General features: G+C 43.8%; 1 protein-coding gene across 1 annotated transcript in view; it reads left to right on the top strand.

Annotated features, from left to right (window-relative positions):
• LOC124606050 overlaps positions 1 to 20,655 on the top strand; it is a 117,683-nt gene that overhangs the window by 20,087 nt on the left and 76,941 nt on the right. The window contains exon 2 of the mRNA XM_047138009.1: positions 17,259 to 17,378. Coding sequence (XP_046993965.1) covers positions 17,259 to 17,378 — 120 coding nt within the window. The remainder of the gene's footprint in view (positions 1 to 17,258; positions 17,379 to 20,655) is intronic.

Raw genomic sequence — 20,655 nt, 5'->3', positions numbered from 1 at the left:
ACACTGCTGATACCTGTGCTGTGAATGCCGTATGCAAGCCAATGAGTGGTTGCCCATCTTTTCAGGGCATCTGAACTCCTGGCAATGACCATCCTGCCCAGCTGCCATTGCTGTGGCTGGGTGCTGCCCACAAGGCAAGCCCCTGTTCGGAGTGGGTGGTACCAGGGTGGACATTTGGCTTATGAAATATGTTAATCTCTCTGGCGGTACTACTATGGCTGTGTCTCTTTCTTAATGTAGTTCTGTCTCAGTTCCTGTTTCTGCCTTTCCAGCCTTATGCTCCTTGGATACACCCTTGGAGGAGGGCCAGACATGCCGGCTAGGGGCAAGACCCTTTCCACGGTTCCTGGTCTGTACGAGAACTGACAGGGAGACTTTTGCCACCAGTAAACCTCTTTTTTCTGTGGTATGTACTGAGGACAAGTTTGGTGAAGATGAGTCATTAAACAAGATGAGCTCTGTCTCTCTCCTTATAAAGACAACTTCTGCCAGTCACCCAGCCTCCCTCTGTGCCTGCGACCGTTTAGGAGATCCCCCATGGCTATTTATTCTCACAAATCACTCAGTATGACACAGGATGTAATTTTCCGCAGAAACCTTTTCATCGAGTTCAATGATGACCTTACAGCTAATCTGGAACAACATGGCGTTCATTTTGTCCAGCATGTCTAGATAGGCCCTAAGGATCATAGTATAGACACTGGCACTTTCATCATGGCATTTGAGGGTGATACCCTGCTTGAGATGGTCAAGATAATGGCGTACAGACATGATGTGAAACTGTACATTCGACCTCCCATGTGTTGCTGTCATTGCCTCAAGTTCGGTCACATGCCCTCGCGATACAATGCCATCCCATCTGTGACGATTGTGGTCGCCCTCTTCACTGAGCCCTTGCACCCAACCACCTAACTGTGTAAACTGCTCTGGTCTCCATTCTCCTCACTCACTGGACACTCCAGTACATGAAGGAAAAAAGAATTCCGGAAATAAAGACCCTTGACTGTCTCAGCTACTTTGAAGCCCAGAAGAAATTTTACAGACTTCACCCTGTAAATCTCTCCTCTACCTCAGTTACGATTTCCCCTCCTCACTCTTCCCCCCTCCCCCCCCCTCCCCCCCTTCTGTTTCCTCACCCTTGGCAGCTCCCATCCCTTCCCCTCCAGGAACTGCTTCTCCTCCTTGGCCAGGGAAAACATTCTCTTCTGTGGCTCGTGCTAGGGATGGGGCTCCATCTTGGAACACCCCTTCCCGGCATTCTCAGGACAGGAAGCTTGCACGCTTGGGCCGTAGGAGAGACCTGTGTTCTGAGGGCCCCAAAGCCACTCACTCTCTGTCGGATCCTGACATCACTGCCACCTGTTCCCTTGCTGATAATGCCTCCTCCCTCCCTCTGAGGAAGAACAAGAAGCAGCACAATCCAAAAGATGAGGCTTCCCTGGCTTCCTGGAGGGCTTCACCCCTCCACCTCATCCTGAATCAGACCCAGTTTGTATGGATGTCACCCAATCCTCATTGGTGAAGACCACTGACCAAGTGACTTGGCCTTCCCTTGGCTTCGTTATGTCTCACCTGGACTCTCACCACATGATAATCCAGTGGAATTGAAAAGGATATTATTGCCACCTCCCAGAAATGCAATGCCTTGTTTCCACCTGCTCTTTGTTCTGTCTTGCTCCTCAAGAAACTCACTTTAGTAATGTCCACTGTTTCAAGTTTCTTGTTATTGAGCATTGTCAGAACTGTGCAGGCCCCGGGATAGTGTCTGGAGAGGTCTGCGCTTTGGTTCGCACCGATGTCTTTAGTGACTGGATCTCCCTTCATACCAGCCTGGAAGCGACAGCAGTTAGAGTGTAGATGACTGTGGCAGTCACTGTTTGCAATGTCTATCTCCCTCCAGGTAGCCACTTCCTTACGTTGAACTGTCTCCTTTAATACAGCAACTCCCGCCCCCCATATCTCCTCCTGGGGGACTTCAACATGCACCACCCGCTGTGCGGGAGTGCCACTTCATTGGGTAGGACTCTTCTACTTGATCAACTTACTACGGACTTTGATTTGGGTCTCCTCAATGACGGTTGCCCTACCCACGTCAGTGCTGCTCATGGAACCTGTACTGCTTTCGATCTCACCATTTCCTCCCCTGCTCTCATGGCTTGGCTACATTGGTTGCCCTTTGATGATCTTTGTGACAGTGACCACTTTCCAGAGGTACTGTTATTCCCCTGCCGCCACCAGGCAGACATGCCCCCTCATTGGGCATCCCGCAGGGTCAGCTGGCCTTTATATACGTCTGCTGTGCACTTACACACCTCTCTCTCAGACTCCATTGATGTGGTCGCACAGGGTATTTCTGTCACTATTCTTAATGCTGCTGGCACTGCTGTCCTCCTATCCACAGATCCCCCCCCCCCCCCCCCCCCCCCCCCCCCCCCCCCCCCCCCCCCCCCCCCCCCCCCCCCCCCCCCCCGTCATCGACCAGTACCATAGTGGACCGAGGACGTAGCAGTTGCTGTCCAGGACTGTTGCGGGCACTGCGGCAATTTAAATGACACCCTTCACAGACCAATCTCCACGCTTTTAAGCATCTCCGTGCTAAGGCTCATTACCTTATTAAGCAGGGAAAAAAACAGAATGATTGGAGTACTATGTTTCTTCCTTGGGAACGTATGGCTCCTCATTGCAGGTTTGGTTCAAGCTCTGTAGCCGTCTGGTTGACAGTCAACTGTCCAGGGGCTTGTCCTCCAAGGTGCTCTGACTACCATTGGTCCTTGCAGAACACACTTTGCGACAGCATCGGCGTTCTGTTCCCATCCTGCCACCTTTCTCTGGCAGAAACACGGAGTTGAACAGACCCACCTTCTGTTTCAACCCTCACCAAGCTGAGCCCTTTAATGGACCCTTCACTGAATGGGAATTCTCGCAGGCTCTTACCTCTTCACATGACATGGCTCCAGGCCCAGATTCCATCCACAACCAGATGATCCAACAGTTGGACATTACACAGAGGCAATATCTACTAACGGTCTTCAACCACATTTGGCTCAGGGGTACCTTCCCCCCACAGTGGCGAGACAGTTTAATTATCCCTGTCCTTAAACTTGGGAAGAACCCAACACCTCTAAACAGCTACTGCCCAGTTAGCATGATGATCATACTTTATAAACTGCTGGAGAGGATGGTTAGCTTCTGATTTTGTTGGCTACTTGAATTTCGAGGCCTTTTGTCTTCGTATCAGGTGGCTTAGGGGGAGGACAATCTCAAACTGACCATTTACTCATATTCGAAACTGCAATCTGACTGGCTTTTACTAACTGTTGGCACCTTGTCATGGTCTTCTTTGTCCTACATAAGGCATATGACATGGCTTGGCACCATTGCATTTTGGTTATCCTCTGTGAGCGGGGCTCTCATGGCTCCCTTCCAATTTTTATCTGTGATTTTTTTTCATCCCATCGGCTCTTTGGGTTCCAGTTGGCACTTCACTCACACCTCGGATTCAGGAAAATGGTATCCCACAGGGTTCTGTATTAAGTGTTACACTCTTCCTCATAGCCATGAATGGGCTTGTAATCTCGGTTGGCCCTCAGGTTACCCCAGCATTGTATGTCAATGATTTTAGCATCTGGTGCACCTCCCACTCATTACCATCTGCTGAGTGCCGGCTCCGAGGGGCCACCCAACAGACCTCTGTGTGGGCTGTCTCCCAAGTCTTCCAATTTTCTCCCTCCAAAATGTGGGTTATTCATTTTTGCCATTTCATGCTACACCCTGGTCCTGCAGACCATGCTACTCTTCTCCATCTTCACAGTGCTCTGGCCATACCCATACTAGATTATGGATGCCAGGTTTATGGCTCAGTGGCTCTTTCTGCTCGGAAAATACTGATCCTGTTCACCATTGTGGGTGTGTCTGGCTATTGGTGCCTTTCACACTGGTCCCCTTAAGTCTCCTCCCAGAAGTTGGGATTTCCCCTCTACAAATATGATGAAGCCAACTCCTGGTTTCTTATGCAATCACCATTCACAGACTCCCTGACCATCCCATGTACCATGTCCTCTTTGCAAGCAAGGGACGTCTCCCTCCTGATCACTTCAAAATGGCATATGATATCTGTACAATGTTTTGTTCTTGTGCAATAAATAATTGAAAGTGTTTCCGGACTTTATGTACATTCTGTATGTATCGACTCATTGAGCAGGCTGCTACTCTCGTCTTCTTTCTCTCCTTCCTTGGCTGTGCCGCCTGCTCAGTTTCTTTCTCTGAGTCCGAAGTCATGAGGTTATCCCAGGATATGAACGGACTGACTGTTTGGGTAGATAAGCTGATACTCACGCTCCATTCCCTTTTGTGACTCCAGCTGCGGATATGCAGATGTAAGTCAAATCTCTCTTTGTTCGAAAGTGGAATGACATCTGGTGCACTACTGCTCTCAGTAATAAACTCCGCACAATCAAGGAGACTGCTGTGCTTTGATGCTCTTACTTCCGCTCCTCTTAGGAGTCCACTGCTTTAAGCCATCTACACACTGGTCATATCAGGCTCACCCATTGTGTTCTCCTGTGTAACGAATCACTGCCACAATGTGGTTGGGGTCATTCCATGTCAAGTCACCCAGGCCTTGACACCAACCATGTCAGATTTTGATGAAACTTGGTACAATTACTTCTTTTATCATCCTGAAAGCACTTGTAAAATTTTTTTGCTCTATCTCTTATAGTTTTTTTTTATAAATTTTTAAAGTTTTTGGATTTGGCTTTGTTTCAGCAGTCGGAAATTGTAACTTAAACGTGTCCTCGCAACTAAAAAAATTTGTATATTAAAGAATACTCAAGATATCAGTATGAAATGTTGGAATAAGTTTGTGTATTATATCTAAATGTTAAAAAAATTACCATAAAGATATATTAAATTCTTCCAAATGAAAAAAAATTTATAAGGTTTTTTTTTTTTTTTTTTTTACTAACGGATGTTTAGTTTTACAAAAACTGCAATATCTAGAGTCTCAGACCTGATAGAAAGCTCAAATTTGTTTTAAAATACTCTTAATTGTATATCAATATAATGGAAGGAAACATTCCACGTGGGAAAAATTATATATAAAAACAAAGATGAGGTGACTTACCGAACAAAAGCGCTGGCAGGTCGATAGACACACAAACAAACACAAACATACACACAAAATTCAAGCTTTCGCAACAAACTGTTGCCTCATCAGGAAAGAGGGAAGGAGAGGGGAAGACGAAAGGAAGTGGGTTTTAAAGGAGAGGGTAAGGAGTCATTCCAATCCCGGGAGCGGAAAGACTTACCTTAGGGGGAAAAAAGGACAGGTATACACTCGCACACACGCACATATCCATCCACACATACAGACACAAGCAGACATCTTAATTGTATAGGCTATTAGATAAAAGAAAAATTATGTTGGCTTTTTAACCTGTTTAATAGTTATCTAATTTTTAAAATAATATTAATTATATTTTAAAAATAAAAAATGCCAAGTGACTTACACACCGAAAATAAGTTTTTGTCTTCTTGGAGTAACAATGTACACTTGGATTTTGTATTGTTACTCCTGTGTTTTGAAGTAAAAAATTATTACAGTGTTAAATAGTGCTTGGATAGTATTTTATTAAGTTTATTCGAACTCTCAGTAAGTACTGTGTCTTAGTTTACAGAGATTCTTTTCCAATATCCTATAAAAGTAACCAGAACAGTAATCAGACCAAAAGTGAAATCAGTATGTCAGATATTCAAACCTGTAGTGTAGGGCTATTTAAAAAATCTGACTGTTTCCAAACAACCTACACACCTTCAAAAAAGTTACAACCGGTATCAGAATTGAGTGAGGAAGAAAAAGATTTGATCCACTTACGATCTGTAATTAATCTGTGTGAATTTAAGAATATATGTTCACACCACAGCTACTACTTTTTAAATGTTTTTGAAAAGTATCAAACAACATGTGTAGACCCACTAAAAAAACACAAAAAGCCCATCAAAAAATCGTTGAGAAGTGTAGGCTTGGATCTTTCTAAACAATTACTGACAAAAAATATTAGCATAAAACCTGGACAAAAGCTTTGCTCAACATGCCGTAACTTTTGTGAGGAAAAATTAAGAGTTGAAGTCAATGAAAGTGAAACAGATGATGAAGTCATGGTTGAATTAGAATCATTGGAATCCAGAAATGAATCCCTCGTACAAACAAACATTGCTCTTGATTATTTAGGTTTAACACCGATAAAGCTTCATGGCTTGTCAGAACAAAGTAAAGGGTCTTATTTTAAAAGGAAGGTTAGCAGTATTGAAAAGACTGCAAAAAAGGTGGTTTCAAAAGCATTAAAATATGATGCACCAAGTTCTGATGATGACGAAGAAGATAAAAGTGTGGTTGAGAAAGCAAAGGATTTTGATGTAATGATTTCTCTTATGAAAGAGAAGATTTCATCTGTTGGGAGGTCTAGAAAAATCCAGATTCTGACCTTGGCTTCAGATTCTTGGACTCGAAATAAAGTGATGAAAGAATTTAATGTGAATGAGTACATGGTGCGACAAGCTAGAAAGCTAAAATCTGAAAATGGTATTTTGGAAACTCCTGGTCCAAAAAAAGGTTAAACTCTTTCTGAAAATAGAGTAAGACTTGTAACAGATTTTTATGAAAAGGATGAAAGTTCCAGAGTGCTACCTGGAACAAATGACAAAGTAAGTGTTCAAAAAAATGTGTACATGCAAAAAAGACTCATTTTGTGTAACTTGAGAGAACTCTATTATTCTTTCAAATGGGATAATCGCGAGGTAGACGTAGGATTTTCAAAATTTTGTTTCTTGAGATCTAAATGGTGTATCCTTGCTGGTGCTGCAGGGACACACACTGTATGTGTATGCAGTATCCACCAGAATGTTAAACTATTACTGGATGCTGTGAAAATTGAAGAATCTTATAAAGACCTAATTAAGATGCTTGTGTGCAACACAGAAAACCAAAACTGCATGCTACATAATTGCAACAGCTGTCCTGCAAATACTGCACTAACAGAGTGCTTAACTGAAAAACTAAGTGAAGATTATGATTTAGAAGAAGAAATTGTAATCAGTCAATGGGCTAACACAGACAGGGCAGAAATGATCAAACAGTCTATCAGTGTTGAAGACTACATTTCTTTATTGGTTAGGTCATTGGAAAAGCTCACCCCACACTCGTTTATAGCAAAATCCCAATCAGCAGCCTTTAAAAGATTGAAAAAAGACCCACCACCCAAAACAGCAATTATTGTGATGGATTTCAGTGAAAATTATTCCTTTGTCATACAAAATGAGATCCAAAGTTACCACTGGAATAGAGGTGGTTGTACTCTACACCCAGTTGGAGTTTTTCTAAGAAATGAGGAAAACAATGTTTTTGTTTCCAACCACTGTTTTATTAGTGATGACCAAGAACATGACACTGGTTTTTTTAACTTTGTACAAAAAGAAATTACAAAGTGGCTGTCATTACATCATACTGACATTGACTCAGTTCACTACTTTACAGATGGTTGTGCTGGGCAGTACAAAAATAGAAACAGTTTTAAAAATTTGACTGAACACTTGAGAGACTTTAATTTGAAGGCCAGCACTCTTTTTTTGCAACAAGTCATGGGAAGTCAATTTGTGATGGCCTAGGAGGAACTATTAAAAGAATTTTAAAGAAAGCCAGTCTACAGCTTTCAGACAAAGAACAAATAATGACAGCAATCGATGTGTATAAGTTTTGTGAAAAAAATATTGAAAACATTCATTTTCACTTTATTGACCAAAAAGAAGCTGATTTGCTACGGTTAAAACTAGAAAAACGTTTTTCAGCAACCCGAACCATTCCTGGAACTAGAAGTTTTCATAGCTTCAAACCACTTCCAACAAACAACCTTGAAATTAGAAGGACTACAGATAGTGTAAAACCCTCCTTAGCCTTTTCTTTCCATTCTTCTTCTGATTGGGTTCGTGTTGAACCATCCATAAATTGCTATGTGGCTGCAAATTATGATGATAACTGGTACTTTGGACTGGTAAAAACAATATTCAATGATGAAGAAGATGCAGAAATTCTATTTCTACATCCTTCAGGACCCGCTGCATCATTTTATTGGCCTGAAAGAGAAGATTCCTGCATAGTGCCTTTGGAGCACATAGTCTGTGTAGTAGACGCACCTCAATCAAGCGGCACTGGGAGAATGTATTACTTCAAAAAAGACTGTATCAAAAGAACTGAAAGCTCTTGGATGAAGTGGAAAAACAGTTTGAATCAGCATTAATGTTTGTTAAAAAGACAAAATTACTCAAAAAATTCAATGATTCAAGCAATCAGTTGGGTTATACATAAGTGTCGTAAGTAAACTATCTTTGTACATAATTCTAATGTAATCTACTATAATTAATAAACATGTTAAAAAGCCATCATTATTTTTGTTTTATCAAGTAGCCTATATGTTTAAGAGTAAATTAAAACAAATTTGAGCATTCTATCAGGTCTGAGACTCGAGATACTGCAATTCTTATAAAACAAAACATCCGTTAAAAAAAAAGAAAAAAAATACATATATATATATATTTTTTTTCATAGAAAATATTAATATATTTTAATAGCATCATTTTTATCTTCAAATATGTATAATAAATAAACTTGCTGCAAAAATTCATGATGTTATCTAAAAGAGTTTTTAAGATAAGCAAATTTAAAGTTTTGAATACAAATTAAACTGACCATTTCCGAAGGTTCAGAAAACGCAAAACATAAAAACTTTAAAAATTTATAAAAAAAACTGTTAAGAGATACAGCAAAAAAAAAATTGCAGGTGTTGTCAGGATGGTATTAGAACCATTTGAGCCAAATTTCATGAAAATCTAAGGAGGTGGGTGTAAAATTTATTTTTTATTGGGTGATTTGATATGGAATGACCCGTTGTGGAGTCGGTCTGATGATATCCCACATATTGGTAGAATGTCTCCTCTGTGCTATGTATAGTCTTCCGTAATTTTAATACCAGCAGACAATTCACGGATTGTTGAACTGGTCCTTGATTTCCTCTGTGAAAGTAGTTATTTCCAGATGAAAGATTTTTCTTTACTCCTGAACAGAGGCAGGGTCATTGTGGTTGGTGCCTCTCTTCACATTTTCTCAGTCTGGGACCCCATGACAATTCCCCTATGGAAAGATCACTTTTATTTCCAGTTTTAAGATTGGTTGTAACCTTTTATGCCTTTTACTGTGTGTGTTTGACTTCCCTGACTGGATCCATCCACTTTTAGTTGACGCTCTCTCTTCTGTAAGTAACTCAGGAATCACAGGACTGATGATCTCACTGTTTGTCCCATAAACCCTCTCAATTAATCACTCAATCAATCACTCTCAAAATTTGTCAGGGAAAAATGATAAAACATGTCTGGAAATCAGGGAAAGATCAGAGAATTTCAATTGGGGAAACTTGTGGCAACACTGCAGGCTCTTGCAAGTGAATTTAAATCTCCCACCTACTTTACCCTTGACTTTGTCTGTGTGATCATTCCACTTAATGTCCCAAAAATTGTTAGCAAGTGTGTTATTCCATACTGTTGTGGTACATTCAAATTTTCTTGTATTCTTGTTCTGCATTGGCACAGGGGCAGCATGGTTATTAATGGATGTCACATGGTTAATTTGAGGGTTGGCCAGATACCTTTCCTGTTACCACCCCATTACTTCCTGGGTCAGAATCTGTGTATCCCAGCTGCCTCAGAGAAGTGTTATCTGTGTGAAAGTGAATGAAAGTTTACTAAATGTTCGTGAGTTGTGTAACTGAGATGGGACTTGGGTACCAGCCCCATATTCACTTAGTGGGGTGCATGGAAACAGCCTAAAAACCACATCCACCAAGCAACATTGGTCCAGGGCCAGTGCATTTCCCTGACCCGGAAGCGGAGATTTAATGCATTAGGCTATGTATTGTTAATCCATTCATCTGGGGCCAATGCATTTCCCTGGCTCAGAAGCACAGATTTAACACGTTAGGCTATCTGGGTGGGTGCAGTTTTGGCACAGTGATTTGAATTTACATGACAGCAACTGTTGACCAGGAATGTGACTACATGCAGTGTATTTGATGGTTTGTATTGTTTTATTCTGGCATTAATAATGGCCAAGATCAAATAATATTGTGCTCCTATGGCGGTATTTTCAACTGTAATTTAATCTTTTTGTGTGAGAATGAAGTACATCTGGGTAAAAAGTTTGTAGGGAGTTTAAAAATTGCCAATATGCCACGGAATATTGAGGTAGACTGAAACTATGCAGACTTGTAGCAGTCCATCATGTTACTATTTCGGTCAGTCCATGTAGAATGTTAGTTGTTCTGTGCATTGACTCTTTAACATACACCCTCCCTGCCTGCCCACCCTCCTTAATCCCCACTCCCCAGTAGCACTTTTCAGAAGAAGGGTTGTAATGTTTATACAGGGACCTGTTTTGGACACTTCGTGACCTGATGCTGTGTGATGGAGCACTATTTAATTTGTCCAGTTGCAAGGAAAGCAATTGTGGCAGGACTGAATACCCCAAGGAGCAATTTTGTTGTTGAATTTGCAGTTCAGTTATGTTGAAAGTCAGTTGCTAGTCTTCGCATCAAGTGATGATAAAGCTTGTTTTCTTGCATGCTGTCACAGTTATATGAGATGACTTTCCTGGATGCGATTTCCCCCCAGGGGGTCCACAACTCTTTTGTGGATACGTGCGTGGCGAGCACGGGGTCCCGAGCCATTGCAGCCTTCTTTCTCTCCCGGGCTGCATTTCCTTTCCCTTCCCCTCCTTTCCCCTCCATGCTCCTTTCCCCTCGCCCTCTCCTCTCCCTCTATTGGTGTCCTTGTTTATGTTGGCCCCGCTATCCTCTTGGTTCTGTTGGTTTTACACTCCGGCTTTGTTGTGTAATCGTCTCCTCCTTTTGGCATTCCTTGGTCCCTCTCTGGGGTTTGACCTCCATTACAAAATTTGTCCTCCGTAGTGTGAGCCATTTGGGGAAGAGCACCTTCCCTAGTGTCTCCGACGTGCGCCCTCCTAGTACATTCCACCTTTTCTTTCACGTCGTTGTTTGATGCTAGGGTGCATAGCCAGCACGGTAGCCAGCCCGTGTGGTGGGGTCGCTATGTACCCTTTTGGTTGAGTCCCCTGAACACACAGGGATCACACTTCTGATACCTGAGCTGTGACCTCCTCATGCATGCCTTGGAGTGGTTGCTCGTCATCCTGGAGCATCGGAACTCCCGGCAATGGCCGCCGTGCCAGACGGCCCTTGCTGTGGCTGGGTGGCGCCCGTGAGGAGAGCCCCTGATCGGAGTGGGTGGTATCAGGGCGGACGCTATGCAGATGAAACGCATACGGGTCCAAAACTCTGGCCGTTCTTCTGCGGCCGTCTCTCTGCGTGGTACTGATTCCTCAAGTGCTGCTTCTCTTGCCCCTTCGGCCTTCCCTTCCATGGCTACCCCCTGGGAAGAGGGTCAGGCCCATCGTCTAGGGGCAAAACCTTTCCCCCGTTATCTAGTTTGCACCAGGACTGATGGGGATACTTTCACCAGTGTCAAGCCTTTATTCTTTGTGGAACACATTGAAGACAAGTTCGGCGAAGTGGACTCCCTGAGCAAGATGCGGTCGGGTTCGTTGCTGATAAAAACCGCTTCAGCTGCCCAATCTGCGGCCCTTTGTGCCTGTACTCATCTTGGCACAATTCCTGTGTCCATTACCCCTCACCAGTCTCTAAATATGGTACAAGGTGTGATTTTTCACAGGGACCTCATCCTTCAAACTGATGAGGAACTTTGGGACAATCTCGGATGGCGGGGTGTTCACTTTGTTCGGCGTGTTCAGAAGGGTCCTAAAGATAATCGTATTGATACTGGTGCCTTTATCCTGGCCTTTGAAGGGGATACCCTTCCTGAGAAAGTTAAGATTATGGTGTATCGTTGTGATGTGAAGCCGTACATCCCACCTCCTATGAGGTGTTTTAAGTGCTTGCGTTTTGGCCACATGTCTTCTCGCTGTTCTCAGGACCCTCTCTGTGGTGACTGTGGACGTCCACTCCATGAGGGGAGTCCCTGTGTTCCCCCTCCTGTATGTGTAAATTGTCATGGTAGTCATTCTCCACATTCACCAGATTGCCCAGTATATAAGAAAGAAAAAAAGATACAGGAGTATAAGTCCCTCGATCGTTTAAGCTACACAGAGGCTCGTAAGAAATATGCACGACTGCACCCTGTGTCCATGACATCTAGTTACGCCTTGGTTACATCTTCACCCCTTCCTCCCCCTTCCTTACCCCCATCCCCGACCCCTCTCCTCCCCCCCTCCCCTGCGGCTCCCACACCTTCTCCTCTGGGCGCTGCTCCCCCTCCCCAGCCGGAGAAGTGTCCCACTCCTTCGGCGTCTGCCGGTCAAGGGCGCCTCTCCAGAGATGCCCCTTCCCGCACCTTCCAGGTCAAAGGTCTGCTGCCGCGCGGCGACCGCGAGAGCCGCGGGCTGTGGGCCCGCAGGTCACCCGGTCTCTTTCTGTTCCTGATATTGCTGCAGCTGGCTCCTTTATGCCACACAGCCCTCCTCGTTCTCAGCCTGAAAAGAAGAAGAAACATAAGTCCCGGGACAAAGAGCCTCTGGTGTCACCGGAGGTCCCTTCCCCGACTTCACAACCGGATTCTGACCTGTCGTTCATGGATGTCGCCCCCTCCTTGTCGGTGACGGGTGGGGACCCTGCAGTATGACTGGTTTTAGCGTGTTCCGCTCTCATTTCACCCATCGTTCTGTGGTTCTCCAATGGAATTGTAATGGCTACTATCGTCACCTTCCGGAATTGAAATCCCTTCTTTCGTCCTACTCTGCAGCTTGTGTGGTTCTCCAGGAATCTCATTTTACTGATGCTCACTCACCGACCCTCCGTGGGTTCCGTGTTTTCTGTCGAAATCGGGTCGGACCCTTGCGGGCTTCTGGTGGCGTTTGTACGTTGGTCCGTACAGACATTGCTAGCACGTGGATTCCTCTCCAAACTACATTGGAAGCGGTTGCTGTTAGGGTCCACTTAGACCCTGCAGTCACAGTTTGCAATCTTTATCTCCCTCCTGACAGGACACTTACACCTGCTGCCTTAACCACCCTTCTTCAGCAACTTCCTCCTCCCTCCTCCTTGGGGATTTTAATGCTCATCATCCTTTGTGGGGCAGTGCTCTTCCATCTCGACGAGGTCTTCTTATAGACCAATTTATTGCAGACCACGACCTGTGCCTTCTTAATGATGGCTCCCCTACTCATTTCAGTGCTGGTCATGGTACCTTTTCTGCCATTGATCTTTCTCTTTCTTCTCCCTCTCTCCTCCCTTCATTAAACTGGTCGCCACACGACGACCTTTGTGATAGTGACCATTTCCCATTGATTATCACGCTCCCTTCCCGCTCCCCGATGGACAGATTACCTCGTTGGTCTTTCCACCGCGCTGATTGGCCTCTATACACTGCACAGGTCGAGTTTTCTCCCTCTTTGTCGGGTTGTATTGATGACGTCCTACGTGACGTGTCTGACGCGATTGTTCGCGCTGCTAACGTTGCTGTCCCGCGCTCATCTGGACCGTTTCGTCGCCGGCAAGTCCTGTGGTGGAGTACGGCCATTGCCATTGCCATCCGTGATCGCCGTCGAGCTTTGCAACACTTAAAGAGGCACCCATCCGTAGCCAGCCTTACTACCTTTAAACGCCTTCGCGCTAAAGCCCGTTATTTAATCAAACAGAGCAAGCGGATATGTTGGGAACGATTCGTTTCTTCCCTTGGTTCCACTGTCCCTCTGTCACGGGTATGGGCTACACTTCGCTCTCTCCAAGGTTGCCATCGGCAGTCCACCCTCCCAGGCCTTCACCTCCCAGATGGCATTTGTACGGACCCATTAGTTCTCGCAGAACATCTTGCGACCCATTTTGCAGTAGCATCAGTGTCAGCCTCCTATCCAGCTGCTTTCCTTAATCAAAAACAGCAGGCTGAAGCTCTCACCTTATGTTTCACCACTTGTGAGCCAGAATCTTACAACGAACCTTTTACTGAATGGGAATTTCTTTCTGCTCTATCTTCTTCTCATGATACGGCCCCTGGCCCAGATTCCATTCATAACCAACTTCTTCAACATCTCAGTGCTCCACAACGGCAACATCTTCTTCGGGTGTTTAACCGTATCTGGCTCCAGGGTGACTTCCCTTCTCAGTGGAGGGATAGCATTGTGGTTCCTGTCCTTAAGCCTGGTAAGAACCCCCTATCTGTTGACAGCTATCGTCCAATTAGTTTGACCAATGTTGTTTGTAAGTTACTTGAACGGATGGTAGCCCGTCGGCTCACTTGGGTCCTCGAATCTCGGGATCTATTGTCCCCTTACCAGTGTGGATTTCGAGAGGGACGATCTCCAATCGATCATTTTCTTCGCTTGGAATCCGCAGTTCGGCAGGCTTTTTCCCAGCGCCGCCATTTGGTTGCAGTGTTTTTTGACCTTCGCAAGGCCTATGACACGGCCTGGCGCCATCACATCTTACTAACCCTTTATCAGTGGGGTCTTCGGGGCCCACTCCTGATTTTTATCTGCCAGTTCCTGCTCCATCGGTCATTCAGAGTTCGAGTTGGTACTGCTTTTAGTTCTCCACGGACCCAGGAGATGGCCATCCCACAGGGTTCTGTCTTGAGTGTTCTTTTCCTCATTGCTATCGATGGGCTTGTGGCCTCTGTCGGTCCCTTGGTCGCTCCTGCCCTGTATGTGGATGATTTCTGCATTTGGGTTAGTTCCTCCTCGATGGCATCTGCAGAACGGCAGCTCCAGGTGGCTATACGGCGTGCCTCTGCATGGACCCACTCACACGGGTTTCAATTCTCTCCTTTAAAATCGCGGGTGGTCCACTTCTGTCGCCGTACTACGGTCCACCCTGATCCAGAGCTCTATCTCGACGCACAACGATTGCCTGTGGTCCCACAGTTTCGTTTCCTGGGTCTTCTTTTCGACAACAAGCTCACTTGGCTGCCCCATATCAGACTCCTGAAGGTAGGATGTTTCCGTAAACTCAATGTCCTTCGCTTCCTTGCCCACTCCTCTTGGGGTGCGGACCGTCCCCTCGTCCTCCGTCTTTATCGTGCTCTCGTTCTGTCTCGTTTGGACTATGGTTGTCAAGTTTATGGTTCAGCTGCTCCTTCCACACTGCACGTGCTGGATCCAGTCCACCATCGTGGTATCCGTTTGGCCACCGGTGCCTTCCCTACTAGCCCTGTTGATAGTCTCCTGGTTGAAGCTGGGATCCCCCCCCCCCCCCCTTTCTGTTCGGCGGTCCCAGCTTCTGGTGTCTTATGCCCTCACTATCCGTTCTTCTCCCACTCACCCTTCCTATTCTATCCTGTTCCCAGACCATGGACATCGCCCACCCGACTCCCGCCCTCGGGCGGGTTTACCGGTTGGACTGCGCCTTGCGTCTCTTTACCGTCATTTTCAGCTTCCTTCTTTGTCCTGTCTTCCTCGCTCCCTCCCCTCCACCCCTCCTTGGTTAGTTCCTCGGCCTCGACTTCGGATGGATCTCCGCCGCGGACCGAAAGATTCCATCCCCCCGGTGGTGTTCCGTACCTTTTTCCGCCAAATTTTATGGGAGTTTCGGGATGCTGTTGTTTTTTACACTGATGGCTCTAAATCTGCTGATCATGCTGGGTATGCCTTCACGTCCTCTGTTGGAACGGAAAATCATCTGCTGCCACCTACATGTGGGGTGTTTACTGCGGAATTGATGGCAATTTCCCGGGCCCTTACCTTTATTAAACAATCCCAACACAATCGCGTTCTGTTATGTACGGACTCGATGAGTGGCCTTCTTGCTATTGACCGGTGTTTTTCGCGCCATCCCTTGGTCTCTGCCATCCATGACCATCTCGCTGATATTCACCGTGCTGCTTGTTCTATTGACTTCCTTTGGGTCCCTGGCCATGTGGGTATCCCGGGTAATGAGCTCGCTGATCGTTTGGCTGGGGGAGCAGTTACTTACCCCCCGTTTTCCGTAACCCCTCCTGCAGCGGATTTACGGTTCACATCAAATCCCACTTCGCACAGTCATGGGCCAATTCTTGGGAGGCTACTCCACTGTCTAATAAACTTCGTGCAATTAAGGTGACACCAGGCCCATGGCGTTCTTCCTTTCGCCTCTCCCGAAAGGACTCGACTACACTGTGTCGTCTCCGCATTGGCCATACCAGGCTGACCCATGGTTTTCTTTTGCGTGATGAGCCACCCCCGCTTGGAGCCTTCCAGTCAGTGGCCCACATTTTGGTTGAATGCCCCCTTCTTTTAGCTCTGCGTGTTAAGTACAGACTCCCCCACACTTTACCTTTGATGTTGGCTGACGATTCGCGGATGGTCTCTCTGGTTCTCGGTTTCCTCCGGGAGAGTGGTTTTTATTCTCAGTTTTAAAGTTTTTAATCTCTCTCTGGTGTTGGGACAGGGCGGTGAGTGTTTGGGTTTCTCCCACTGTAGGCAGTGTTCAGAGATTCCCGATTCACCTCCCTGACTGGAATCCTCTTTTCTTCCCCTTTTACTCTGTTTTTACCCCTTCTTTTTAAGGCTTGGTTAGTCTTTCTATTCCCATACGTACTTTCTGCATTATAGCAGTTGTACCTTTTAAGTCACAGGTGGTCTTGCCTATGCTGTTTCAGCATAGTGTTGGGTTCGTTTCTCTTGCCAACTTCCCTCATTTGTTTTTACCAATGACAACGTGACTGCCCTTTTACGTTTTTCCCTTTTTCCGTTTTATTGTTCTGACTTTTCTGAGATGTCTCGTTAGCAGAATGGAGTATATTTGAAACAAGGGACTGATGACCTCGCTGTTTGGTCCCTTACACCTCAAACAACCAACCAACCAACTGGATGCGATTTCAAAATCTGTGAATTCCAGGAGGGGGAGAAATGTGTGCTAGATTGTTTGTATAATACTGTGTGTGTGTGTGTGTGTGTGTGTGTGTGTATATAAATTCTTTGCTCTCAGTTCCCTCATGTAATTGATTTAACATGACTTTTGGTGAACATAGAATAATAATATATTTTTTCAGAAGAACATGTATTTTTGCTGGAAGCATTTGTCAATCTGCTGATTGAGAACAATGAATCTTGGTGAAAGTAAATGCATGGGAGGGAAAAAGGACTGTAGTTCATTCCACAGCCCTACTTATGTAAATGAAATTAAGTAACATGTCAATTTAATTTGCAGTTTTCACCACCACCTAAAATCCCAGTGCCACAGAGTTGTCTGGAAGAACAACAACCCAGTAAGATGCAAGATGAAACAACATGGGAAAGAGATAGAGACCTTTATTTGCAGCTGAGAGAGGTAAATCTTTATTATATTTTTTAAGTGTTTTATATCTTACACAAAATACGAACGTGAAAAATTAAACCTTCACAGCAAGCTGTGTACAAAATTTGTACCAGAATTGGAGTCTGAGAGAGTGAACTAAAGGTTTGCAAACTCGTTCACTTCTGGGAACTAGTTCACTTGTGATCCTTCTTGGGAACAATTCATTTTTACTCTTTCACCACTTCTTTTTATTTAATATTGTGCACACTATGTGGATCATGGATAAATTTTCAGAAAGAACATCACATATGCATAATTATTACTTTTGCTTGATAAATTCATTGATTGCCTAATGTAGACATGTTGTTTACTTCAATTTCCTAAGCTGAATGTGTCCTTAGAAAGTATCTGACGGTCCAGTGACTCCAAGCCAATAGGGGCCAGAGCAGGCGGGACGGAAGAATAGATTATGTAACCTGTTTAAGACCCAGTGTGGACCAATACAGCCATCATTCACTTTTGAGGCAACCTTGTAATTGTAGCAAGTACTGTGTCTTCATTTTCCATTTGTTAACGGAAAATAATGTACACTTGTGTCTGCTTTACTAGCATGAAGGAACTGAAAGAAAACAGCACCTGTCAGCCCAACATTAATAGTTTTTTATAATGTGCGGATGCGTAACTTAAATACATCTCAAAGTGCTATACTATCTGTGTGGCAAGCGACGATGTATTTGCAAAAACTATGTCTTCTGACACAGGGGCAAAAGAATTGTTTTTTACAATTAGAAGGTATGTATCGAAAAGGAACAAGAGTCTCCCCCCCTCCCCCCCCCCCCCCCAAAAAAAAAAACCTTTATGAAATAGCACCCATTATTGCTTTCAAGAACTTTACAGTAAAAAATACTTTCGATCAGCTTCCAGTTGAAAGGGGCACCAAGGTTCTTGCATGGAATCAATCATCAGTTATTTGAGAAAGAGAATGTCTGACCAAGGCAGGCAGCCATTAACAAATGAGAGTGAAATGCATATTAAATTCAACTTAAACATATTCATGTAGCACAGAGGTAAAATTGAACTGGAGGAAGGACAAAGATGAATGACTCATACAATTCAAGTATTTTATACTAAGAACAAATGAATAATTGAGGACAAGCTATCATAAAGAACTGTGACACCATAATCACCAGCATTGTAAAATCATATAGTATGTTTTAGAAATGTGAAGCATACACACTATGATCAGTAACTCAAAGCATAAATAAAAATTGGGAACATTATTAAATGAAAATAGCAATTCAAATGAAATTGAGTTCTTAGAAAAAAGCCGTGGTGGGAACTGTGATTACTTCCTCACAGTAGCAGAAAACATTACACCCACTAATAAACAACCAAAAACAGATATATTAGATTTGCTTCTGCGGACACGGTGTGTATCACCAATAGATACTAGATTAAAAAATGTAATCCTTCAGCCGAAACCAAATTTATCAGGTAATTCGTATATTGTGGCCTTGCCAAACCCTTGGATCATGTGGACAGATAGGCAAACTAAAATGTTATCACATTTATGACAACTCTCTTGCTTGGTTGGAGTCTTACTTTCATAACAAAAAGCAGAGTGTCAAATTGTCAGAGTATCACGAGAAATAAAATGTCCTTGGAGTTGGAAACAAAAGAAGTTGGGTCCCACAAGGATCGGCACTTAGTCAAATCTTGTTCTTAGCTTGCACGAGTGGTCTACCAATGACTTTGAAGTGCAGGTAAAAAATTGTAATGTTTACTGATCAGGAGTTCAAAGTCAGCCTTATGAGACACAGTTCTGATCATAATTGAGATTGCTTATGGCTGGTCAACAGCAAACAGTGAAAGATTAATCTCATAAATACTCATATTACACAATTTAAAGAAAGTAAAAATAACTTTGTCACCAGAAATAGATGTTAATGCTCACATGCTAACTGAAACAGTGTGTGTAAAATTCCATGGGATCCATTGGTAACAAGTTAAAATGGAGTCAACACACAGATAGTCTTAGAAGTGTACCTCATAATGTTGATTGAAAGACAACATAAGTGGCATATTTTAAATTTTTTCACTGTATTTCCTTATGTAATTTTGCAGGAGTCACTAAAAGTCCAGGCATCTTTTTAAAGATCTTGATTTTCATATGCTTGCTTCTCAATGGGTTCCTTAATGGTGTTTGTTCCTGTGATTAGAACTCATTTTGGCTTAACTGTGACTTGTGCAAGCATAATGCAAGACGTGGTACTGATTTAGAATTCTTCTACTGGGGTTCAAAGGGGGGTTGCATACTGTACTGCAATGTTATTCAATGATCACCCATCTAACACAAAGTAGTGAATTGACAATCTCAGCCAGTTCAAAAGAAGATTAGACACGTACTCATTAGTCTCTTGTTTCACAAATTACAAGAATATGTAGATTCAAGGATTGAAAATTTTTGTTAGCCACATGGCAAGTAGCAGGTTTGTCAACCTGCATGAGCAATAGTAGTATACTGTAAACGGTCCCCTGTTGTGACATGTTGTTGCCTGTTTACTTTGTAAAACTCTATTGTAATCATGAAAATATTATGCTGCCTGAAGAAGATAAACAGCAGCTATTTATATTACTAAATTTCTAATGAGGTTCCCAGTCCCAGTTGTAGGTTGCTTTGTCTAACAGCTTCCAGAGGCAATGGAAATTGGATTTTGAGCATCTTGTATAATTATTGACTGAATTTAAAAATTTTAAGTGCTATCATAACCTGCTTATTAAGAAGTATCACCTTGTGTTCAAAGTTTAACACGGTAAGACAACTATTACAGTTAGAAACTGTTTACATGCACTGAGGCAGCGTAACTTACAGTGCACAGTTACCCAGGCTACATTCGTCCAGTATTTGAGAATGAGAGTGTTTAGTGACTTCCAACAAGCTTTATACATAATTTAAAACATTTTCGAAATGTTTTCTTGCTTACTTGGTTAACATCAAATACTCAACACATTAACTCATTTGCAACCAGATGTTAGAACCATCAGGACTCCTGGCAATAGCTGTCATACCAGTTGATCTTTGCTCTGGCTGGGAGGTGGCTGTGGGGATAACCCTTGATCAAAGTAGATGACATGAGGATGGACGCTCTGAACATGAAATGTGTCGTATTGACACAATGTGCCCATTCTGATTCAGCCCTCTCAACAGACAGGTCTAGATATTTCAATGCAGACATTTACAATTACACTGCTTTTCCTACCTTGCTTACCCCACAGGGGGAGAGGGACAAACCAGACAACTGGGAGCGAA

The sequence above is a fragment of the Schistocerca americana genome, chromosome 3 (assembly GCF_021461395.2).
Source record: "Schistocerca americana isolate TAMUIC-IGC-003095 chromosome 3, iqSchAmer2.1, whole genome shotgun sequence".
Classification (NCBI taxonomy): Eukaryota; Metazoa; Arthropoda; class Insecta; order Orthoptera; family Acrididae; genus Schistocerca; species Schistocerca americana.
The sequence above is the reverse complement of the archived record's forward strand: the minus strand, read 5'-3'. Positions and strand labels throughout refer to the sequence as shown.